Source organism: Zalophus californianus, chromosome 13 (assembly GCF_009762305.2).
Source record: "Zalophus californianus isolate mZalCal1 chromosome 13, mZalCal1.pri.v2, whole genome shotgun sequence".
NCBI classification, from domain to species: Eukaryota; Metazoa; Chordata; class Mammalia; order Carnivora; family Otariidae; genus Zalophus; species Zalophus californianus.
The window spans coordinates 22832644-22859019 of record NC_045607.1 but is presented as its reverse complement, the minus strand read 5'-3'; the positions used below and the strand labels follow the sequence as shown (position 1 = coordinate 22859019).

Below are 26376 nucleotides of genomic sequence, written 5' to 3'. Positions count from 1 at the left end.
TTTTTTAAAAAATCCACCCAAATTGGCCCCAGTTTAAAAAAAAAAAATCACCATTTAGAGCCGTAAACTTCAGTGACTTAGAAAATGGGATTCTGGCATAGAAGTCTTTTTATGGAATAAAGAGGAATAAAACAATGTATTCATTTATGTACCTGTGTCTCTGTGCATCTGTATATATGGAGATGTAGTTATTATATTCATTAGGAATCAATTTTATTTTTTTTAATTTTTTATTGTTATGTTAATCACCATACATTACATCATTAGTTTTTGATGTAGTGTTTCATGATTCATTGTTTGTGTATAACACCCAGTGCTCCATGCAGTATGTGCCCTCCTTAATACCCATCACCAGGCTAACCCATCCTCTCACCCCCCCTCCCTTCTAGAACCCTCAGTTTGTTTTTCAATTTTAGTTCTAGGTCTTCACAGAAAAGAGGAGAAATCTGAGAGCAAGAGAAATAAATCACCAAAGGCACCATGCCATCAAAGACTTACCCACACACTGGGGTTCTAGGCCATCCCACTGGGCGTTTGCTTGACAGGTAAGCTTAGCACTTCCTTCTAGTGTGTACCCTTCATCACAGGTAACCAAACACACTGTCTTGTAGGACATTTCCCCCATGGAACAGCTGATGCGGCCATGTTTGGGCTGGCGGAGATGAGGACATGTCCGTACTATATAAAATGAAAATAACTAGGTCACATTTTACTAAATAAAGACAAAAATTGTAAGTTTAATAATGCCTACACAAACAAGAACATACCTTTTCTTAAAATGGCAAATAGTAAATAACACACCATTATATTTTGAGCTTGTGTGGGACAATTAAAAGCATGTGTTTCATCAGATGCTCTGCCCAAGCAAAATCACTGTGCTCGGTCACCTGCCCACAGGTGGGAAACTTAGGCTAATCTAAGGAGTCCGGTCCTAGATGGATGATGACGCCTGTAGGTTGGAGGTGGCTGGCAATGGGAGGTCTCTGCAACCCTCAGCTGGGCCTTTGCTGTGATTTTCCAGGCTACAGTCCAACAAAAGGAAGGAGTCTTTTCCAGGACAGGGATTCAGGTTCACGATTAACTCCATTCTCAGATCTCATGGGCCTATGGGCATATCCTGGGCCTTTTAATGGTCCCAGCCTCTGCAATCTTAAATTTCAGTATCCAACTCTCTGACCATAACTCTGGTCCTTTTAGCTTTTTCACCTCTTTCTTCCAAGACACTTACTGCAAATCCTAGTTCATGATGCTAATCTTGACTTATGCACTAAGATTGTTTTATTTGTGTGTTTTTGCTGCTGTGACAAAGATGGCTAGTTGTCTACCCAGTAACATTCTTCCCAGTTTTATTCAGCATAGAATACACACAGCTAGAAGGTAACAACTGCCCACCTCCATCGCACCAATGACAGACAATGAGATGTGAGCTGAAGTTGTCTGAAAAAGCTTTTTAATGGAGACTCTTTCAATTGAGAGAGTGCCTTTTGCCTTTTCCTCCTCCTTCTTTGTCCTGAAATATGGAAATGAGGGATAGTTCCCCAGCATATTACAGTAAAAGTACAGGATACTCTTATAGGATAACTATCATACCCTAAGATGGTAGAGCAAAAAAATTAAAGAAGCCTGGGTCTCTAATGACAATGGAACTATCACACCAGTTTAGGATTACCTGCTTCTCTCCTTCTTTTAGATGAGAGAAAAATAAACTCTTAATTGGTTTAGGACATTGTTACTTGGGTCTTTGATACCAGTAGCTGTACATAATTCCTAAATTCCTGTGCCCAGCATCCATTCACTATTCCTTTGCTAATTTCCTAGGGAACGATCGTTCCCCTCTATCAGCTCATGGGGTCTGTGTGTGCTCCAACCCTGCTCAGAGGTAGAGCATGTGACCTAGGATCACATTTCCCTGGTCTGAGAAGTGAGCTGATACAACTGGTGACATGATTCTTTTATCTATCAGCTTCACAACCAACATGAGAGAGCAGCCAGGGGCTATTTACTAAACCCTTGATCCTGGAAATACCCCTGTGCCTTGGTCAGCCTCAACCCCATCAGCAGAAGCACCCACCACGGGGTGTCCAGAGAAACATGCATTTTTCTAGTACTGCTAATTCTAACTCATTAGCCTCAATACTACATCAAAGAAGCTCCAAGAGGGCACTCGGACTGCTCCTGCCTCTGCAGGTCCCCAAACAGCATCTGTGCTCTAAGCTCTCCTGGCGAGAACTTCCTTGCTGTCCAGCCCACCAAAATCCCACAATGTGTCTTAGGGTCTATCTCAATTAATCTTATGACATTCTATATTCCTGTTTCTGACAATCTCTTAGGAAGCCCGAGGCTCCAAGGTTATCCCTCATCTACGAGGGTTATCCCCATGTAGTTCTACTCCAAATCTAATTCACAAGCTCTTGCACCTGCCCTCTGGAATACATGATCAGTCTTCAGTAAATCCTCTCCTATCCTAAACTTCACTTGCCAACTTTTCTTTCACTTTCTTATCCTAATCAAAATCTCATTGTCTCTTATAGCAAGGCCTGCGGGTGACAGAGTTGTCTTCTTTGCTCCTTGTGCCTTCCCAGATTTTTCTCTCTCCTTCCTCTTTTCTTTCCAAAATCCTTCAGCTCCCACAGTGTCATATTAAATATTCAACATCATTTCTTTCCCAATTGTCTGCTGACCTCTGGACCACTTCTTATTCTTTGAAGATTTTATTCTTTCTGTCTCTCTGTCTCTCTGTCTCTCTCTCTCTCTCTCTCTCTCACACACACACACACACATCAGTGATTTCATATATTCTATGTAGAAGATCATTCCAGTATCCAGGAGTCATATTTTTCACCTCTTCTTCTCCAATAACCATATCCTTCACCCTACCTCAGCCTCCCTTCCATTGCCTTATCCTCCAGACCTTGCTATCATCAACCTAAGCATCCCACTCTCTGAAAACAACCTCCTATCTTCTTGGATCACTCCTTCAAGGGCTTCATCTCCATCAATTTCTATACCCTACTGGGATCTCCAATCCATTTTATGTTCTGTAGAGAAAATCATCTCTAAAGAGTTATTCTTTCTACACCTCTTTTCCTCCAGTTCTAGTTTAAACCCACTCTGTTCAGGATTTCCAATCAGGGGAAGGAGGGCAAGAATAAAGGAGAAAGGAAGTAGGAGAATAAGAAAAGAGAAGAAAAGAAAGAGAAGGCGAGGGGAAGGTAGGTAGAAGAGAAGAAGAATAGAGGAGGTGAGAAAAAGGAAAGGAGGAGTGGGAAGAACAGTGCAGAGAAGGGAGGGGAAGGTGAAGAATAGGGAGGGGAAGGTAAAGTAGGAACAGGGGAAAGAGGAATAAAGAGCAGGTGGGGGAGCTGCAGAGCCCCATGGAAATTTACTTTCAGTCAGATGGCATGTACATCCCTGTCATAAACAGAGATATGGAGAGGAAAAGAGAATGCATTCCTGTTGGATGTGCCAAAGGATGGTCACCTATATTCATTTGCTCACAGATATAATCCTACAAGCATCAGGCATAGCGCACACACACACAAACCCAAAAATAACCTCTGCAAAAGAACAAAGTTCTGTTATCAACAATAGCATTTCTGCAACACTAAAGGCCAGAAGACAACCTGGCAATCAAAATTTTATTTTTGAACAAAATAATTTGGGACTCAAGAATTTTGGGGGGACTTTGGGTAAGGTATATTTTTTTCTTCAACATTTCTTTTTTTTGCCAATTTTTCATATCAAGCATATATTTACGATGAAAGCTTAACTTTATAATAAGAGGAAAGGAAGTTGGGGAAAAATATTCAGTGCATATTCTACTGAAGTCATTAGCAGGATCTATTCTGAAGGAACCCATTCAAATGATATTTAGTCAGCAGAGCATAAATATTGGGTGGAGTAAATATATATATTTAGGACTGATCACTCTTAGAGAGAAAATTCAAGAATCAAATTAAAGCTTAAACCATAAGCTTTAGCCTTTCAATCTCTGGGATGACTTGGACCAAAGTCAACTACTGATGACAGATGAGCAGACATATTTTGCCTTCCACATCTTGATTTTTATTGAATGTGTCCATTGTGTAAGTAGAATCATTGTTGAGCACATCAGGTTCACAGAAGTATTTTGCCTTCCACATTTTGACTCTTATTGAGTGTGTCTACTGTATGTAGCACAATGCCAAGTGCCAGGTGGAATTAAAAGGTGAATAGATAAAATTCCTATGATCAAAATACACAGAATCTGGAAAATCATGTTAAACAACTACTTTTAGATTTAATAAACTGCTAAAATCACTCCAGCTTTCCAACTCAAGACGAAATGGATTTGCAACATCTCTCAAGAGTACTGATAATAAATTAGAGGTGGTGTTTCATACACATACAAATTATACTGCTTCTCAAATGTTGGTTTTAATAAACTTTCATTGCTCCTCTGGGAAACAAAGCATATGTAAGAATTCCTATTTAGTCCTTAAACATCTTATATTCCTTTTCAACCAAGAACGTTTTTAATAGAAACATGCCTATTTATTAGTTTCAGTTAAATTTTTTTTTTATTTCAACAAGCTGAAAAATTCTGCTTGATGTACATCCATGTTAAAGCAATCCTTAAATATTGATTTGGTCTTTTTAGAAAATAGCAACTTATTCTTTCAAGAAGACAGTCTACTAAGAAGTAGACAATGTGAGAATAGTTCTGGTTCTCATTTTAAAGACTAATTAGATTTCTTTCACCAGGTAAACAGTTCCTGTCAATCTCCAAATTGTGATAGCATCTATATTGAAAATAAAATAAACCTGATGTTAAATGTAGGATTCTTTTGTTGTTTGGACCATTTTATCAGAAAAAAAATCTATCACAAAATTTAATTTACTATGATGTTGTGGTTTAGCGAGTTATCATTAGGAAACCACAAAAAAATCCTTATGAGTTTAGAAATAAGTGTATAATTCAGATAAAAATTTTTAAAAAAGAGTATAAATGCTTTATGATGAATACAAAGGAGGAATAAGACTCAAGCCTTTTGACTATTATTTAACACTATAAGACATTAAGAGTGCAACATGAAATTTGTAAAAGCCTTTATATTTTACACTGATCTTTCATTTCTGTCTCAATTTCAGAAAGATTTTCAAGAAAAAGATAACATAACTAAAATGGTTCTGTTCCTACAATTAGATTTAAATTAGATCCTAAAATACTATTTTCTCTATGTTACCCACCCTGAGACAGAAGTGAATCCCCAAGCAGCTGCCATATTTCATTGAATCCTGAATGCCCCAATCATGAGGCACACCATTATTTTATGTGCCACTAAATAAAGAAACAATATCTATGAAATGCCACTGATTTTAAGGTGCATCTTAGTTTTTAGGGATGTTAAAATGTGGGGAGAAATTGTTGTAGAATTAATGAAATATGGTATATATTTCAAAGAACAATATCTCAAGTAACTAAATTCACTAAAGATGAGCCAGAGGAAGGGATTACGTATCTTCATTTGGAACAGCTTTGTACACTGGAAAGTTAGGCAGAGCTTTGGGGATGAAACTGAAAGGATCTTAGGAAGAGCCATGATCCTGTAGTATATCTCTGCTTTGATTAAAATTATTTTATTTAGGGCGCCTGGGTGGCTCAGTCGTTAAGCGTCTGCCTTCAGCTCACGTCATGATCCCAGGGTCCTGGGATCGAGTCCCACATCGGGCTCCCTGCTCAGCGGGAAGCCTGCTTCTCCCTCTCCCACTCCCCCTGCTTGTGTTCCTGGTCTCGCTGTCTCTCTCTGTCAAATACATAAATAAAATCTTTTAAAAAAATTAAAAAATAAATAAAATTATTTTATTTATATTAGAATATCAACTTAAATTGCATAAATAAGAATGAGAATGCTTTTTAAAAATGCACATGCATAATGGGAAGTGACACAGGTAGATCACCAACATATCTATTTATCAGTGCATGTATCAATGTGTGTATTTGTCAAATTCAAGTTCTTGTTCATTCACCAGTGGTATAACCAAGGATTGAGAGGAAAAGATACATTCTGTGCGCATAAAAAACTAACAGTCTAGCAGCGGTGATACACAAGTTGATTAATAAAAGTTAAGTGTGTTGGTTGTATTATAACACGTTGGTTAAGCTGGGAAATAGGCTGCCAGAATCCCTTCACTGTAAGCCAGGTTAGGATTGGTCAAAGATGAACCTGCCCTGGATTTGAGAAAGCAGTAAGGGAAGCAGTGGTCACTACAGCCAGACTCAGTGATGGGAAATGTAGACATGTCCCATGGTTCCAGCTTGTCTTTGCTAGCCTCCATTCTGAGTCCCAACTGCTAACTGTATTGACCTAAGAAGGCCCCAAACTCACTGCCAGGTTCTTGGCTGTGGAGCCATGGGGTGTGGTTACACACAAGCAAAAAGCTTCTCTTAGACCTCCCAACACATTTGGCTTGGCCTTACAGACTGAGTTGGTAGTAACACCTCTGATGTTCTAACTTCTAGATCTTCAGTTTGCCAGCTCTTCCAAAATTGTGCAAGGTCTGAATTCCTAAAATAAATCCCTGATCCAATGACACTCATGGTGACCTCGCTTCCCCCACTGACACTGACACTGACACTGACACAGAGCACAAGGGTTCTAATCAGGGGAGAACAGATTGGTGGACACACATACAGAAGTTAGAGGTCATCCCATCCAGGCTGAGAAGTTTGATAACAGCAGAGGGTTTATATATAGGGACCAACAGCAAAGTCAGGCCTATCAGACACTCAAAGCTGTAGGAACAACTTGTCAAAGGATGGCTTCCTGAGAGGACATGGCCATTTCTTATGGCTTTAGTGCAGGATCCGAGGCTCAGGGTATGGACAGTGGAAGGTAAAGAGGCAGGGGTCGGACCTTATCCTAAAGGGGCTGTCTACTTGCTTCTCTCACTCTTCTTTGGAAGGCCAGTAAGTGGAAGGTTAAAATGCAACGCTTTCCACCCTCTGCCATTAAGTGTTTGGAAGAAGGGGTAGAGATCTGACACAGAACTTATAACTGTTGACTTTATATGAATATATCTGAGAGGCTTTCTATGATTAACTTTTTCAGTAACGGCCTGTGGCTTTTTACCATTTGAGACTACGGGACTGAAAATGTCTTTCCTTGGCCCTCCCACATAAACAGTAGCTTGTCTGAGTTTGGAAATCTAGGGTCTGATTCTTTTCTCTCAGAATCCTGGCAACATACTCTCATCTTCTCATATCTACAATGGCTAATTAGAGGCTCAAGTTGGATCCTCTTTCCTTTGTAGGTAGTGCTACTTACTTCTAACTGTGAAACGGGGACAATTTTCCATTTTTCCAGGGCATTCAGAAATTTCACTAAGATTATTTCCAGATATGGATCTGTTTTCAATCATTTTTTTCTAGCACTCATTAAGTGATGTTAAGCTGAATATCAAAAATGTTAGTTGTGTGTATTTTCAAGATTTCAGCTTGGGGATATATTCTCCCTCACGCCATTCTCTCTCTAGATTCCCAATATAAGAAGAGTCTATTTCCTGGGACGACTCTCATTCACTTTATTCTTTCGTATTTTTTATTCTTTGAAATTCTTCCCTACCTACAGAAGAGTTTCTTTTTTTAGGTTTTTTATTTATTTGAGAGAGAGAGAGACAGAGATAGTGAGAGAGAGCACAAGTGGGGAGGAGAGGGAGAAGCAGGCTCCCCACAGAGCAGGGAGCCCGACGCGGGACTTGATCCCAGGACCCCGGGATCATGACCCTAGCCAAAGGCAGACGCCCAACCAACTGAGCCACCCAGGTGCCCCCTACAGAAGAGTTTCTTGAGTTGGTTTTCTAACTTATTAATTTGTCTTTTCACTGTCTGGTCATTGTGTCTGCAACCTTCTTTTTTTATCCTCAGAAATCCTTCTGTTTTTAGATTTCTCCCATTTCTTGGCATCCTGGCCTTATTTAGCACTGTGATTGCCTCAGAATCTCAGTGAGTCCATTTTTCCCCTCTCTTTCAGGTCCCCCTTGTATAATTTTGCTGATTTCTTCTTTTCTTTGTAGATACAGAGAAGAGTATGGGTTGGGACCTGAGTTAGGCAGATTCATATTAATGGATGGGTTCAATGCCGGTAGCTGATAACTGCAGTGGTGGTCTCCTGGGGCTCACAAATGACCTCAGAGCCTGAGTGGGTTGCCTTCCCTTATGGGTGCAAAGAACCAAGAGAAAACTCCTTACAGTACTCCAGGGAACTGTGTGATGGGGGGTCCTGGAGCAATCAAATCCGAAGCTGTACTGCCAAAGGATGCCTAGGGGATGTGGTGGGGGTGAGGTTGCCAGATTTTAGCAAAAACAAACAAACAAATGAGGAGATCCAGGTAAATTTGAGTTTTAGAAAATCAACATCTCATTTTTAGTATAAGTCAGTCCCAAATCTTGTATGGGACTGACTTATACTAAACACTGTTCTTTACCTAAAATTTGCATCTCACTGGGTGTCCTGGGTTTCATCTGGCAACTCTAGGTAGGGGGGAAATACTGTATTCAGAAGCTTGATGGGAAGGGAATCTCAAGTCCTTTGGCTTGTTCCCCTCTTTTCTTAGATAGCCCTCTCTTCCAACCCTACTTGTGAAACCTTGAGAAGTTGTCTAAGGGGAGCCTGGGTGGCTCAGTCAGTTGGGTGACCAACTGTTGGTTTCGGCTCAGGTCATGATCTCAGAGTCATGAGATCAACCCCACATCAGGCTCTGCGCTCAACAAGGAGTCTGCTTGAGATTCTTTTCCTCTGCCCCCAGCTCATGCATGCATGCTCTCTCAAATAAATAAATAAATCTTAAAAAAAAAAACCCTGGACTTATTTTTTTAAAAAAAGAAAACTTAGGAAGTTGTGTGTAATAGTTGTAAGAAGTAGGAGGTGGCAAGAGTGGAGGTAAACTAAGGTACCATTCTATTTGTTTTTCTCTTTTTTTGACGTGGGAGCCTTATGTTCTATTCGAGGTACCATAAATCCCTGTTTCTACTGGCCTGACTAGGCTCTTTGGGATTTCACTTTAGCAAATTCCCACTTTCTATAGAACACTGTCTATTCCTAGCAATGGCTGGAGACATACAAGTCAGCTCACTGCTCCTGCTGCAGGATCCCGGTGTGGTTCCCAGTCCTCCAATGACATTAGTCCTCAAAGCCCTCATTCCAAGCATTCCAAAACTCCACTTGGCACCCTGTCTTGGCTGCTTAAAATCTGAGGTTTAGGGTAACCTGTCCATTTCCTTCCCAGGAAGGCCCTTTCTTTGCTCTTTGCTTGTTCATAAAAGAAACATAAAGGGGATAGTTTATGATGATGTGGTCAATTGAACTTGGTAGTTCTGATTTCAGATGTCCTATAATCTTTTCTCTTTCTGTGGTCTGTGGTCTATGAAATTACAAGAAACAAAGAACTTCACTGGTCCATTAAAGTTTAAATCAAGGAAATCAAGCAAGGCAATCAACAATGTGAACTGGCAGTTTGCATACCTCTGCAGGAGCTCTCTGAACCGGACCACAAACCATTGGGTAGACACAAGAGGATGCTGCTTCCCACGAGGTCAAATCCAGGGTGACATCGGACCCCACAGGCTGCATTGAAGTGGTTGTTACAAGTGTTCTGGATAAAGTAACCGTTTTCAGGAGGCCTCAGGGCAGGGCAGTGGACAACTAACATTTACAGAAAGAAAATAAAAAAGCAAAATTAGCCTTTGAAGCAGCCTCCTTTTCTTTGTCTTTTTAAGAGGACATTTTAGACACACTGTTAAGTCACCCACATCATTCCTATTTACTGCATTTCAATTTCTAAGTGCATATTTGGAAGAAGAACCCTTACATCTCACTCCTATTAGGTATGTATTTACTTCCAATTAAATTTTTTAAACAGACTAAATAGTCTTTTTTAAGCTTTAAAAATGTTTTATTTTGAATAGCAGTGGTGATAGTGGACATCCCTGCCACGTTCCCGACCTTAGGGGAAAAGCTCTCAGTTTTTCCCCATTGAGAATGATATTCGCTATAGGTGTTTCATAGATGGCTTTTATGATATTGAGGTATGTACCCTCTATCCCTATACTCTGAAGAGTTTTGATCAAGAAAGGATGCTGTACTTTGTCAAATGCTTTTTCTGCATCTATTGAGAGGATCATATGATTCTTGTTCTTTCTTTTGTTAATGTATTGTATCATGTTGATTGATTTGAGGATGTTGAACCAACCTTGCAGCCCAGGGATAAATCCCACTTGGTCGTGGTGAATAATCCTTTTAATGTACTGTTGGATCCTATTGGCTAGTATTTTGGTGAGAATTTTTGCATCCATGTTCATCAAGGATATTGGTCTGTAATTCTCCTTTTTGATGGGGTCTTTGTCTGGTTTTGGGATCAAGGTAACGGTGGCCTCAAAAATGAGTTTGGAAGTTTTCCTTCCATTTCTATTTTTTGGAACAGTTTCAGGAGAATAGGTATTAATTCTCCTTTAAATGTTTGGTAGAATTCCCCTGGGAAGCCATCTGTCCCTGGGCTTTTGTTTGTTGGGAGATTTTTGATGACTGTTTCAATTTCCTTAGTGGTTATAGGTCTGTTCAGGTTTTCTATTTCTTCTCGATTCATTTCTGGTAGTTGATACATCTCTAGGAATGCATCCATTTCTTCCAGGTTATCTAATTTGCTGGCATAGAGTTGCTCATAATATGTTCTTATAATTGTTTGTATTTCTTTGGTGTTGGTTGTGATCTCTCCTCTTTCATTCATGATTTTGTTGATTTGGGTCATTTCTCTTTTCTTTTGGAAAGTCTGGCCAGGGGTTTATCAATCTTGTTAATTCTTTCAAAGAAAGAACCAGCTCCTAGTTTCGTTGATCTGTTCTACTGTTCTTTTGGTTTCTGGAGGGTGTTATGCTGAGTGAAATAAGTCAATCAGAGAAAGACATGTATCATATGACCTCACTGATATGAGGAATTCTTAATCTCAGGAAACAAACTGAGGGTTGCTGGAGTGGTTGGGGGTGGGAGGGATGGGGTGGCTGGGTGATAGACATTGGGGAGGGTATGTGCTATGGTGAGCACTGTGAATTGTGCAAGACTGTTGAATCACAGATCTGTACCTCTGAAACAAATAATGCAATATACGTTAAGAAAAAAAAAAGAAGAAGAAGATAGCAGGAGGGGAAGAATGAAGGGGAGTAAATCAGAGGGGGAGAGGAACCATGAGAGATGATGGACTCTGAAAAACAAACTGAGGGTTCTAGAGGGGAGGGGGGGTGGGGGAATGGGTTAGCCTGGTGATGGGTATTAAAGAAAGAGGGCACGTTCTGCATGGAGCACTGGGTGTTATACGCAAACAATGAATCATGGAACACTACATCAAAAACTAATGATGTAATGTATGGTGATTAACATAACAATAAAAAATTTAAAGAAAAAAATGTTTTATTTTGATACCTATGTGGCTATGAGATTTTTCTAGTTCTTGATCTTCATATGTGATTATTTATTCTCCCTCTTAATTAAAGTGGCGTGAAACAAAGAATAAGTCCAACACAGTACATCTGCTACAGATCCCAAAGCCTCTTGTACATGTTACAGGCTAATTAAATAACTTTAACTTTTGATATGAATACTATCAAGATACTTTACTCATAAAAATATTCTCTTTAAATGGATTTAAATATCACCAGAGCCAAAACCAGCTCATTTGTTACCAAATTTATTGTTAGATTTGTGGCTTTTAGGTTCATAGATCTTTTTCAAATACTAAATCTTTCTGGTTTCATGGTTCTGTCATTCCTGGGGTCTCAGACCACTTTCCTGGAGCAAGATTATAGATGTGTGCAATGACAAGAAATGCTACTTAATAAAAACAGAGAACTCTCAAATAAGATTAGAGAAAGAAATATTAAAGATCACTTAAAATGAATTGGATGGAAACACCAGCATCACTCCTCTCAAAGAGATCAGCTTTTATATTTCCTATTTGCCAAACGTGGGAGACTTACCTTCACAGGTCTGGCCCAATGCCCGATATCCCTCCTTGCAGACACAGTCTTCTGGGGATGTACTTCCAGGTGGAGAGGTGTGATTTTCATCAGGACATGGAAGGCAAGTGCCGATTCCTCCTGGAGAACCTTCTGGCTTGTACGTCCCAGATGGGCAAGCTGGGGAAGTCCATTTTACATGAATTGATGATAGATGAATTGATAGTTAACAGCATTTTTGAGACTAAGTAGGCAGAAAAAAATCCAAACAATATCTTTTCATAGAAATAATAATATAGTTCGAACAAGGACAGAAACGAAGATTCTTTTTGTAAGAATGATGTAGTTTTGGGGTTTTTTTCCTTCAAATTTTTATTTAAATTCTAGTTAACATATAGTGTCATATTAGTTTCAGTGGTAGAATTTAGTGATTCATCACTTACATTTAACACCCAGCGCTCATCATAAGTGCCCTCTTAATGCTCATCACCCATCCAGCCCATCCCCACCCACCTCCCTCCAGCACCCCTCAGTTTGTTCTCTATAGTTAAAAAGTCTCTTATGGTTTGCTTCCTTCTCTTTTTTTTTTTCCCCTTCCCCTATTTTCATCTGTTTTGTTTCTTAAATTCCACATATGAGTGAAATCATATGGTATTTGTCTTTCTCTGACTTATTTCACTTAGCGTAATACACTCTAGTTCCAGCCACATTGTTGCAAATGGCAAGAGATTCTTTTTGATGGCTGAGTAATAGTCCACTGTGGTGTGTGTGTGTGTGTGTAGATATACATATATATACATATATATATACCTCACATTTTCTTTACCCATTCAAGCAGTGATGTAGCCTCCTAAGTCCCACAATTAGTTACAATTACAACATAACACAGCATGAGACATCTGGGTTTATTTGTGGGGGAAAAACCACAATACCAATGCATGTTAAGGGACTAAAGGAATCAGTGATACATGACACATAAAAAAAAATCTTAATAAATATTGTTGACTCCATATTCTCCTCCCCCAACCTGTGCAGTCCCCCCCCTCCCCACTGCACTCCTGCACCCTCTCCCAGCAGAGGAGAACTACATATGCAAAGAGCACAGGGCCCATTGTTTCTGTTCAAAGCACTTGACTGAGGATAGGAGAAAGTGAAGAGTTTGAGGGTAATAATACAACTGATGGGAAACAGGCCCTTGGAAGAAAAAAGAAACACACACACAAAAAGATTAAAAGGAGGATCCAATTGACCTTGCTTCATACCCTCCATCTGCACTGACAAGGTCACTTTGAATCTGTAACTTCCTCTCTGGAGTTATACATCTGTAAAACAACTCAAAATTGAGAATTCAATAATAAGGAAATTGAGGAATAGAGGGACTTGCAAGCTCAGGTAATTTGATGTAGCACAGTCAAGTATGCACTGGAGTATTTCAGTAATGTGTACTTAAGTGATGATATTTTATATAAATTGTTTCATTTAGTCCACACAGTATTAGCAAGTAATATTAATGATGATTAATATTGTTATTAATAAATGCATTAGTTTTGTTAGTATTAGGTCCATTTTAAAGATGAGAAACTGAGGCATGGAGAGATTTGCAGACTTGACTAAAGTTACTCAGTAGGTAACAGAGCTAGAATTGTTTTTCAGTACTCAACATTGGGGTTTACTACATTTTTGAGACAAAAAATTCAAAATTACATTTATAATTTTTAATTAGCAAGTCAAATGTTTTTAAGGGATAGCACACTCCTTTCCTCTTCCTGTTGTTAATTTGTTTAAGGCCTGTTTCTGGGAAGATAAGGTCTGGCTTATTTATTTTTTTTTAAATATTTCATTTATTTATTACAGAGAGAGAGAGAGAGAAAGCATGGGAGGGGAGGGTCAGAGGGAGAAGCAGACTCCCCACTGAGCAGGGAGCCGATGCGGGACTTGATCCCAGGACCCTGGGACCATGACCTGAGCCAAAGGTAGATGTTTAACTGACTGAGCCTCCCAGGCACCCCGGCTTATTTATTTTTTATTTATGTTTATTTTTTTGGTCTGGCTTATTTTTTTAAAAGAATTTTTTTAAGGTTTACAAAAAAATTGAGAGGAAGAGTAGAGCTAGAATTTTAAAGCAAATATTTATATGGCATTTACTATGTCCCAGGGACTATTCTACACAATTTATAAATATTACCTTTTTAATCTCCTTAAAAACCTATGAGGTAGCTAATATTATTAATCTCATTCTATAGAGGAGAAAACTAAGGCAGTAAGAAGTTAAATAACTTGCCAAAGTCACAGTGAGTAACTGGAGAGCTGGAATTTGAATCTAGATAATTTGTATCCACAGTCTAGGTTCTTTACCACCACATGTGCTGTGTCTCAAAAACCATCCAGGTCTCTTAGATGCTAAAATCCTTGTATTAACTACTATAATAGGCTAAAAATATAAAAGACAAGATTGATTATATAATGTAATTATTAGAAAAAAATAACCATGCTTCTGAAATTGATTACATTTAAAAACAGAAGGAAACATTCTCCCATGATATTTAGTAGAAAATTCTGGAACTGGCTAAATCTGTGACAGTATTTAAGAATGAGCAAAACAGGGGCACCTGGGTGGCTCAGTCAGCTAAGTGTCTGCCTTCAGCTCAAGTCATGATCCCAGGGTCCTAGGATGGAGCCCTGCATCAGGCTCCCTGCTCAGCAGAGAGGCTGCTTCTCTCTCTCCCTCTGCTGTTTCCCCTGCTTGGGCTCTCTCGCTTTCTCTGTCAGATAAATAAATAAAATCTTAACAAAAAATAACGATAAAAATATTATAAAAGTAGTTATAATCATATGTGACTTATGAAAAATACGTCAGCAGAAAGAGAACATTGCATCAAAGCATCATGGTATTAAATATTGAATTATTATTGAATTATTCATATTATTGAGTATTTCTAGCAAATGTTCAGTAAATATTTGCACAGATCCTCAAGAAGATGCAAGACAATGTGGTCTTCTTTAAACAGAAGTCAGCAGCTGTAGGAGAAAATGATTAAGATAAACACACAGATGGAGAAGAAAATGCAAATTATAACAGCGAAATTAAACTTGTCCTTTGAGACAGTAAAAAGAAGCCATAAAATTCCAGAACAGAACTGAGTAAACCTAGGAACAGTACTAGTTGTGATAGTAACACAGGAATACATTCCTTACTTGAAGATTTGGTGCAAAAAAAAAAAAAAACCTCATCAAGTTTCAGGCAAAATTAATAAAAAGTAATTGACACCCAGGATAAAGGAAAAGCAATCATCTAGGAAAGAAAAGCAAAATATTTATAAATGGGAACATCAAACTGATATTTCATTTCTCCTGTGCAAAATCAAATGGCAGGAGAAAGAATGGAAGTAAGATATATAGCTATGTGGAAAAAATATTATGAGCCCCAAATTCTATATCTGGGCAAGCTACTGGTGAATATGAGGAAGAGGAAGCCACTGAAGGATATGCATGGCTTCTGGAAATAAAAATGCATTTCACTGAGTGAAAAGAAATAAAAATTAAAAACTCAAGTATGGGAAGAAATGGTATTTAATAAAACTAGTAGAACATACAGTATATACCACTACATATCTTGCTAAAATTGCAAAAATAAAAATAAATATCAAATAAGGCTCCTTCTTAAAAAGCAAGACATATGATCGAAAGAAGAAAATAATCTTTGCATAATATAAAGAAATTGGGAGATGAATGGGAAGATGAACAAGAGAGAGTTCTCATTTCTTTTTATAAACATCAATATGATAAAACTGAAAGAAAAACTGAGGATCACATTTGTACATAAAAAAATACAAATAACTATGAATAGAAAAAGAATGCATAACCTCTAAATCAGTGGAAGAGGAAAAAAACCCAAAGAACAAAGATAGAAAAACATTAAGAAAATAAAAGAAATAGCAGGAAGAATGAAAAAACAAAACAACATAAATTGCGGGACCTGGGTGGCTCAGTCAGTTAGGCGTCTGCCTTTGGCTAGGGTCATGATCCCGGGGTCCTGGGATTGAGCCCCGAGTCCGGTTCCCTGCTCAGTGGGGAGTCTGCTTCTCCCTCTCCCTCTGCCCCTTCCTCCACTCATGCATTCTCTCTCTCAAATAAATAAATAAAACCTTTAAAAAAAAAAAACAACAGCATAAACTAACATAATAGAAGAAAATTCAAACATATCATCTATAATAAATATTATTCATGGGTTAATTTAATCCTGTTGATAAGATACACACTTAAAATAAGCCAGACTTACAGGTTAAAAATGATTATGTACAAAGATACACTAAATATTTCAAAAAATTTTATATTACTACCTTAAGGAGAAATAAAGAGCTTTTTCCAATACATGAAAAAGAAATGAATACTCCAATAAAAAAAGTCAACAAAGAATAAGAACTAGTAATTTCCTACAGAAAAAAATGAAAATAACCAATAATCACAAGATAAACAATCTAACCTCACTCATGATAAAGAAATGTAAAGTGATGGCTACTTTTTAATTCGGCAAAATTTTTAAAGGACGTTAATACCACCAATTGCCAGTAAGCATGTGAGCAAACAGGTTCTCTCCTCCTCTGTAGGAAACCTGAGGGTAGACATCAAAAGCCTCAAAAGGAGCTTTCCTTTTGATAAAGCACTTCATTTCTAAGAATTTGTCCCAAGTAAAGGTAAGTAAATATGTGTGTATAATTGTTCTTTATCATTACACACTCAGCACTGGCTATACACAAACGTCAAGAGATGGACAGTTTGTTAAATTCTTATTACTCATCCATTCAGTGGAATATGAGCCATAAAAATAAAATTCTTGACACATAAAATCATTCAGATTATGTAGTTGAGTGTAATAAAGCATGTTTCAAACACCATATGTATTATATGATCCTTTTGGCTAATAAATACATACATAAGACTTCAAGGAAATTATCTTTAAGGTTATATATGCATGGTATATATTCATGGTAGAATTATGAGACTTTCAGGTTCATTTTTGTTGATCTACATTTTCTAGTTTTGCTATGCTGAATAGGTATTACTTGTGCAAAAAAAATTAAAAGTAAATTAAAATTATATGTAAAAGAAAGTCATTATCGCAGATGCTATATTTCATTTCACAGTTACTGGTTCTCTGACCTCAGAGATCACTTTGATTCCTCCTCCCTCTATCTCCTCCAATATCCAAATGAAAACTGTGTTGTTTGGATTTTTCTCCTTAAAAATCCTCTGCATCTCCCCCCTCCCACCAGCAGCATTGCCCGGTCTTAGATCTGGACTTACCATCTCTCACTCAGGTTTTTACAAAGCCCTTTACTCGTCCCTCAGCCTCCATCTCTACTCTTCATTCCACCATGAATGTTGCTGCCTGAGCATCTTCCTAAAATATAAATCTGATCAAATAACTTTCTACTTAAAAACTGCACCAACAGAATGAGGCCCCCTCTCTTCACTCTGACATATAAGGACATCTTTGATATGTCTGCAGCTTTCCTGTATGTTTGCTATAAGGAATCAGTGAATTCCATATCCCAGTTAGAACCTGCTTCAGAATCAAGTGCACTACGCCTCCCCCATCTCAATTTACCGGACTTGGGAGTTTGAACAACTACTTCATTTCTCTGAGACTTGGTTTCTTTGTGTGTAATATTAATAGTACCTTCCTTATAAATTTTGTTGTTTGAATTAACTGAAATAATGTGAGTAAAGCAACAATATCTGGCATTAATTTTAGAAGGTCCCCAGCTCTTAACTTTCTGGACAATAAAAGAGGTAATTATACTTCCTTCCTAGATGTGTTGTGCCTGGTAGATGCTCTGGTGCTTGGTAAATATTACCTCTCTTTCTTATCTTCTAGTTAGCTTCTGCCTTTGCATATGCTTTCCTTTGTCTGAGTGAGCCTCCAGCATCCTTCAAGACTAACTCATTCTTCAAAGCTCCTCCAACTTTTTCAGATTTTGTTGGCTTCACTGCTGAGCCCCCAGAGTACATTACCCTTACCTCTGCTCTGGCACATGTCACACTGTATGTAACACATGCACTTGTCTCTCTCTCTCAGTGGGCAACATGCTCTTGTATGTTCAGAGAGTCTTCCAATGATCTGACCTAGTCATTAGCCATCCCAGTTCCTGACCAACAGTCACTCAATCAAAGAAGGGCAAGGGAAAACAAGCTTTGTTGGAAGGTGGAGGTGGGTTTAATGTGGAGGGAGGACTAAAGTCAGAGAGAATAATAATTGGGTGAAGTAAAAGAACACTGGACCTGGAGTCAAGACAACCGAGTTGCAACCTTGGCTCTTCTACTGAAGAGCTACGCGGTCACTGGCAAGCGACTTTCTTTTCTTTTCCTACAAAATACAGAAGTTACAACTAATGATGACTATGACCTTTTCAATGCTAACATTTGATGTTTCTATAAATAGAATCATACTAGAAAGTAAGTTAAAGAAATCTTCCATATGAGCAGTCATATTCTGTTTACAGATTTTATAGTTTATTTTTAAAATAATATTACATAAAAACAAAGTCATCTTAACAATATTACCCTCCAGAACGGTTTGAGTAATCAAGAGTTGACAACACTGGATAACAGTGTTTGGATAAAAATATCCCAAAGTACATTTGGAAATGTATTGTGAAATTCATAATGATAATGGAAAACAGACTTGAGGAGAACTATTTAAAGGCATTGCACAATTCTAGTGGGAGAGGTGTAATCAACTTCTTTGATACCCAAGGGGGGAAATTCCTCATCTAAAACCAAGCAAAAGTTGAAATTGAAAAGAAGAAATAAAACTGTGGTTTGAGCAAGTTTCACAAGTGATGGTAAAGGGCTGGGGTATGTTCTTTTCCTTTAAATATTAAATGTTTCCTTCCTGGAAATGTCCCAAATATTATTTCTTAATTGCTCTCTTAGTTGTTGGTAAAACAAGCACTTTCTCTTTTCAGAAACATCTTGGCGGTTATCAGCTACGATTACTGGAAGTGTGATTCTTGAAGCTATCACGTTGTGCTAATGTTAGATTTTTCTTCAGCTGACAGTGCAATTCTTTGACTGAAATAAATTAAAATGTCAACCAGTCTGGAATTTGTAAAATACAAAGAAACCTCCATTCTCTCTAATCCATCCTATCCACTAAATATTAATTTGTTAGATGACTATTTTAGTTAATATAAATAACATATACAGTAGCAAATACTTTATAAAATTCCTTCATATACATAATCTAAGATTGATTTTTAAAAATTTAGTAAGTATTAAGAGCCTCTGTCCTTGCACAATTCATCTTCAAAGGTTAATAAATTCCTTTGAAGAACTAGAGTGGTAAGGTAGCTGCATTCAGACTGTGCGCTACACAACTCCAAGGGTGCCCATTTGGGTAGATTACAATGCCATTCAAGAGTCATGCAACTCGGGCACCTGGGTGGCTCAGTTGGTTAAGCGACTGCCTTCGGCTCAGGTCATGATCCTGGAGTCCTGGGATCGAGTCCCGCATCAGGCTCCCTGCTCAGCGGGGAGTCTGCTTCTCCCTCTGACCCTCTTCCCTCTCATGCTCTCTATCTCTCATTCTCTCTCTCTCAAATAAATAACTAAAATCTTTAAAAAAAAAAAAAGAGTCATGCAACTCAAAAGCCCTAGTTTCTGCTCTATCTAGGAAGGGCACCAAGCAAGTATCTGGGCCCCCTGAGAAAGGCTCTTTATTCTTACAACATCAGGCTCCTTCTCAACTTTATGGATTTGATCTGAATAAGGAATCTGTTCCTACAAATAGCTGTGCTAGAATTTTGAGCACAGGGATTCACTGCCCTAGAAGAGAACCAGTTTTCCCCACGCTGACCCAGTATTGTCACAATTATAAGACAAGCATACATGGCATGCATACGAGGAAACTTGCTTTTACGAGACAGCCAAGATCCTTTCCGTGTTCATTAATGAATTAGATAGGAGGCTTTTAACTGCCTTGGATACTGCACAACTGAATCTGTGGTAAATGAATTAGCATACTGTCAATCTTCCCACGATTGGTTAGCTTATTTGGCTGAAGTACAGCGTATCTGGACAAAATTGTGAATTTGAGCAACTGTGTGGTGCCAAAGCAGCAAATGGATCACTGGCTGCAGGAGGCCACGTTGCAAAGAGAAGCATCTGCTCAGACTGGAAAGGAGATTACTGATGGATCAGGACAAGTCTATCAAAAAACAAAAAATAAAACCCTCAAAAGACCATGTCTTAAAGAGGATGCATCAGCAAAGTAATTATTATATTGCTAAGAATTAATATATGTCACACAGATAGAGAGAGAGAGAGAAATACAACCTGGCTAAGTACAAAATACTTAGGCAAAGCCTTTTTTGTTGGAAACTCCGTGTTCTTAATCGTCTTAAGGTGTTTACTGTCTGGACGAGAAATGTGAGATCATCCTAAGTTTTACAACAAAAATTTTGTGGGCAAGCACTTTAAGGAGAGGCCACTGGAGATTTTAACATTATCTTTAACCCTGTTTATTCTTTCTCAAATAGCCAGTAACTCAGAATCATATAAAGAAGAAAATAAAATTTACCGTAAGCTAAACCATATTGGTAAGTTGAATCCAATTTTTTATAATTATAAACAACTTTCCCTGTTATTTTTTTATCCACCGAAAATTTTTTTCTTAAGCAAAATAATATTAACTTTTTGAACTCATTAGCCTATTGCCAAATTACTTGGTATTTCCATTATTTGGACTAAAAGTATATATCTTATTGTACTCTCACCAGCACTTGGTATTAACAGTTTTTAAAATTACCAATTAATCAGGCCATTTTGGAGCCTGTGGAGGCCTGCTGGGAGCAGGACTCCTAAAATGACAAAAATGCCTGGAAGGTTATGGTCCAAGGCCATTTTTACTGGTTTCTGGAACCAGAGGGAGCACACAGCCCTCCTTAAAATGGAAGGTGTTTATGCTTGAGATGAACCTGAATTCTATCTAGGCAAGAGATGCACTTCTGTGTATAAAACAAAGAACACCACAGTGACTCCTGGTGGAAAACCAAAACCAAAATCAAACCAAACCAACCAACCAAACAACAACAACAACAACAACAACAACAAAACCAGAGTAACCTGGGGAAAAGTAACTCATGCTCATGGAGACAGTGGTATGGTCCATGCCAAATTCCAAAGCAACCTTCCGGCTAAGGTCACTGGCCACAGAATCCACGTGATGCTGTACTCCTCAAGGATTTACACTTACTGAAATAAAAATGTAGAAGTGTTCTCTTGTAAATAATAAAATAAAATAACCAATTAATCAATTATTTAAATGTGAAATCCTATGCATTTCAGTGCAACAGGGTTTCAACTTCAACCTAGGGTGGATCTATCTCTGAGACTCAAACACATATAGATCTATTGCTTGAAGAACTTGAGAACCTTCTGGGAGAAAACTTCATGCATGATAAGGGTACTGTTCAAAATATTACAACTCAGAATGACATGATCATTGATCAATGACAATAGACATCAGCTGTAGCATCAAGCAGAATTCTACAGACCCACTCATCTGCCAGATACTACCTCTACAGATGCTGGACTATGGGACAGGTACAAGTGAGCCTGGAAAAGGGGTCAGATCAGTAAAGGAACATTTAAGACACTTAGGGAAGTAGCTATTCACCAACCAGTACATAAGTATTCCAATATCCTAACCACATTTACAACTGTACTAATGCATAATTGCTGAATATTAGCCTGACCTAAGGAAAGAGAGAAATCACATATTTTGGATTTAAGGAACAACCTTGGCAGTAAGAAAGGCAGAAAAATTCTGAGAATGGTTTGGTGGTTGTCAAATTCATTTCCCTGTGGTCTTACAAGGAGTGGTAAATTACGAGTCACGTCTTAGGCCATACTTGCCTTTGATATTCTCCCTCCCTCATCGTCTCTACCTCACTTCAATAAGACTTTAAGATCTTCGGGAGTTTGGAAATGTGGATATCTGTTGTTTTCCACGTCTACTGTTGCTACACTAATTTAGGACCTTATTATTTTATGATGCTGTAACCTCCATACATACAACTCCTCTTCTAGGTTACTCTACATTCAATGATTTCTGTCCACAGATGCCAAATTAATATCCCTGTAACACATCTTCAATCACACCCCTTTCGTGCTCAGAAATCTCCAATGGCTTGCAGTTGCCAATTAACCAAAGGCCATCTCTGCAGCCTGGAATTCAAGTCCTAGTACAATCTAGGTCCTACTGCCTAACTTTCTTGCCCAGAACCCCACTATGTTCATAGATTTAGCCCATTCACACATCCATACAAGCTACTGCTAATATCCACCACCGGTCTGTACGTTCTGTTCTCCACAGTGGTACCTCCTATTTCTAACTGTCTAAATCCTATCATTCAAACCCAGCGCAAATCCCATCACCTCCATAACTAAAAGTAAACATTTTTAGAACAGCTACAGCATTTTGTATACCATATATGTCAGATCATTTTAATTTTCATTTACACTCAGTTGCTTGGAACTGGATTAACCATAAAGCTTTGTTCATGACTTCTGTATAGTTATTATATAGCTCCATTTCATAATAAGCTTGTGACTTCTGTATAGTTATTATATAGCTCCATTTCATAATAAGCTACTTTAAGGCAAGTACTGGGCAACATTCATATCTTCCAAAATACCTAAAAGATACTGGATAGTTAAAGGAGTCAATGGATAGATTTAAATGATTCCCTTCTGTAGTTTCCATAAACCCCAATTTAGAATGATCTCTTCCACTGGCATTCATTCTGATATCTGGGTGGTCTAGTCTACTGCACCTTGAAGTAGTCCACTCATCTAGCAATTTTTGTCCTTCCATCTTCCCATATTAAAGTATTTGGATTGTTTTCTGAATAATCTGTGTGTAAATAAAATTGCAAGTATTTCACTTTGGCAATTGCAATGCTTTCAACACATTAAATTTCACCATGTCACCACCTTTCTCCCAGTTCATCCATTAAAGTAGGGTGTGGTGCAAAGGATCAAGTGAGAATCCCTGGAAGAGAAGTCTGGTAATTATTACTGGCTCTGACACTGTCTGCCCTTCTCTATGTTATATAACCAATTAAAGAACTGGTTTTTCCATTATGATACCATGGGTGATCACGTTTGTAACCAAGTAGTTGTAACACTAAAATTTCATGACCCTCTGTAGGGATGAGAAGGATATGACAGGTTAACAGGATACTGGGGATAGAGAATAAGAGGGAACTCTATCTGTACCCTTAGAGACATTGTAGTCTTACAGGGACGATTAAAAGGGGCAAAGTACCACGTTATGTGACAATGCATAAGAGAGACATTACCTAGACTTGAAGCAGGGGTGGGTGGTCAGCATTTTTGGTCAAAGTGATTTCAGAGTGAGACCAGAACCATGCACAGACATGAGAAGTGTAGGCGTAGGGGGATGGCATTCAAAACAGAGGGATCAACACGTGCAGGCCCAGAGGCAAGAGAGAGCATGCTTGAAAAAACAAGCATTCACGCTGGCTGGAGTACAGAGGGGTGAGGCTAGAAAAGTAAGTGGGTGCCAAAACCATGAAGACTGGATAGGCCACATTCAAAAGCTAGGAGTTTATCCTTAAAAAATTGAGAACAATGACAATGTTCAAGTTAAGGTACGTGATAAGAACACTCTGGGTGATTCTGGAGAATTATTTTGAAGGACAATAACATTTCATTCAAACACATGGTATGATTCAGTCACTCCCATTTTTCCCTCTACATAAGGATCATTTCAGAACCTTGAACTATGATGAATGCTTTTTTTTTCTTAATGGCAAAAAAAAAAAAAAAATCAAGATTTTTCTCTGTAACTTTTTCTAAAGTTGTTATCCTTTATTTATTGGTCATTAGTTATTCTTTTTCCATTTTACTTTTGGTTTCAATAGAAATAAGTCATCATTGGGCATAAGATGTGGGAAAAACAGACATCACTGTGTTTCCACAAAAGGTGTGCCTAGTTAACACATAAAAAGCAATACCACTGTTGAATTGATACAACCAACATGGAAAAATGTGTCACCAGAGAAGATATGATGCACACAAAAAGTAGAAGAATCTGTTTCTGAGAAGATAGAGATGTACTTTTTCTTAGTCTTCCTGGTAAGACAACTAAAAACTCTGAATGTTACATAAAAATAAATGTAAAATGACACTAATAAAAAGGCAGACCACTAGGGACCTTGAGAACCAAAGCCCAACATGGTAGTGAGTTCCTTGGGCTTCTTCTTTCCTCACACATCGCAGACTTAGGGCTAGAGAAGCTGGCCATCCAAAACACCAGTGGGAATGGACAAAAAAACCCTCCAAAACAACAAAATACTGTTCTCTCCAGCCAAAGGATGAAGAAATGGCAGTTAGGACACTTTTAGACAAGAACCAGTCAACTCCTCTACTCCAGCCAAACACCACAGAAAAACTGTGGCCCAGTGCAGCCATACCAGGCAGAGACCAAGAGGGAAGTCTAGATTCCAATCTTGCAAAGCTCTAGCAACCACCACTCTCACCCCAACACCTCTGGTAGAGTGGTATCAGAGACGACCAAGTAGAGAGATGGGTCTTTCACACCAATGGAGCTGACAGGGGTGAGGGTTGTGTCTCACTTCCACACTCACCTGGAAGTAGCAAGGGGTCTTTCCTCACCCCCTCTGGAGTGGTGTCAGAGTTGGCCCACGGAGAGTCAGAACTTTCATCACCACCAAGTAGCAAAGAGGTCCCCTCTTTGTAGTGTCTGGGGAGGTCATGTGGGGAACAATGAGGAGGCCTTCCTAGAGCCAGAAATTCCATCCACATCCAGCAGTAATGAGGACTCATACACATGTATCAGTGTCAGTAGGGGCAAAATGAGGAACATAGATATCTATGTTCACTTGGCAGGAATAAGACAATACTCGTCATCCCTCTTCCTCTGCTGAGGGAATGATTATATAACAATCTTGAGATGACAAAATTATAGAAATGGAGAACAGATTAGCATTTGCAAGAGGTCAAAGTGAGGGCAACCAGGACCAGAAGGGAAGTGTTTGGGGCTCTAAAAGAGCACATTATAAATCCTTGTGGTGGGTGGGATTATTTTGTATCTTGACTGCATCCATGTCAATATCCACAGTGTGATATGACATTATAATTTTACAAGATGTTACCATTGGGAGAAACTAGGAAAATGATATAGAGGATCGTTCTGTATTATTTCTTAAAACTGCATGTGACACTACAATTATCTCAAAAGAAAAAAAATGTGATAATTCAAAAGCAAAAGGCAAAGAAGCAAAATTTCAAGGTGCATCCAAAAATTTCCAAGATTGAGAAACCGGATTTTGGAGTCTGGGGCACTAGGTCACTACACAGGTGTGGCTGGTCAGCGGTCAGGGATATTTCTTCATGCCTAACTACTGTTTTACAGATACCTTGAACCATGGAACATTATATGATGAAGAGTGTACATGAGTATTAGAATGATTGGAAATTAGTATTCCTCCTGCATAAATTGACCTTATTCATATATCAGTTTCAATAAAATTTTATAGTTCCTCATGAGGGTCACACAATTCTCTTTCAAATTATTCTTAGGAAATATATATTTTTTTCTTATTATTGTGCATGGAATGTTGTAAGATTTTTTAAACTTAATGTCTCTGCATAAAAATTTATTGATTTTGAAGTATTTATCTTGCTACCTTATAAATCTATTAATTCTAGTGATTTCCAATTTATTTCTTTGTATTTTCTAGGTTAAGAATAATACTGTATACCCAGTAAAACAACTCTTTTTTGATTAAAATATTAAATATTGATGGTGAAACAGTAAACTTGTTTTATTAATGTTTATGGTTGTGTTTGCAGTATTTCACATATAAAGTGCATTTGATTAATTTTTTCTTATCACTTGATTCATGGTCCATGACATATCTTCATACACCTGCTTCCATATTTTGACAAAATTTCTAAATCTCAAGTTTTAAGGGAAAATTTCCCAAATACTAACATTATGCTACAAACAGTAATAGTGATTTGCTTTATGTATTTGTTAAATAGTAAAAATCCACAACATTCTGGAACGCTATCTTGCACTGTTATATGAATTAAAATACTTCTCCAAACCATCAATACATGCAAATAGCTTTACACACACACACACACACACACACGCACAAACACACACACACACACGTGCGCCTGTGACACAGTTTTAGTACATTTGGAAAATAATGTCAATAAATAGATAACATAAAAGAGATAAAATGTGTTATTAGCCACTTCCTATGTTGAACTCAGCCTTCCAGATGGCTTGCTTTGATTCTAAGCCAGTGCTTCTCAGGGTCAGTAGA

At 38.1% G+C, this 26376-nt stretch overlaps 1 protein-coding gene and 1 long non-coding RNA gene across 5 annotated transcripts in view; one reads left to right on the top strand and one right to left on the bottom strand.

Moving 5' to 3' along the window:
• Positions 1-19086, top strand: part of LOC118356191 — a 37626-nt gene extending 18540 nt beyond the window's left edge. The window contains exons 2-3 of the long non-coding RNA XR_004819524.1: positions 417-545; positions 18955-19086. This is a non-coding gene — a long non-coding RNA (uncharacterized LOC118356191). The remainder of the gene's footprint in view (positions 1-416; positions 546-18954) is intronic.
• The window catches only part of SVEP1 (sushi, von Willebrand factor type A, EGF and pentraxin domain containing 1), a 195020-nt gene that overhangs the window by 124510 nt on the left and 44134 nt on the right, over positions 1-26376 (bottom strand). For 3 of the 4 annotated variants that reach the window (XR_004819523.1, XM_035723592.1, XM_035723593.1), the window contains exons 4-6: positions 12008-12166; positions 9504-9683; positions 499-678 (exon numbers count right to left, since the gene is read on the bottom strand). Coding sequence is in view for 3 of the 4 variants with exons in the window: in XM_035723592.1 (XP_035579485.1) it covers positions 499-678; positions 9504-9683; positions 12008-12166 (519 nt within the window). In the remaining variant the exon portion in view is untranslated. Of the gene's footprint in view, positions 1-498; positions 679-9503; positions 9684-12007; positions 12167-24663; positions 24780-26376 lie in introns of all 4 variants that reach the window. The other variant, XM_035723594.1, reaches the window with a different exon arrangement.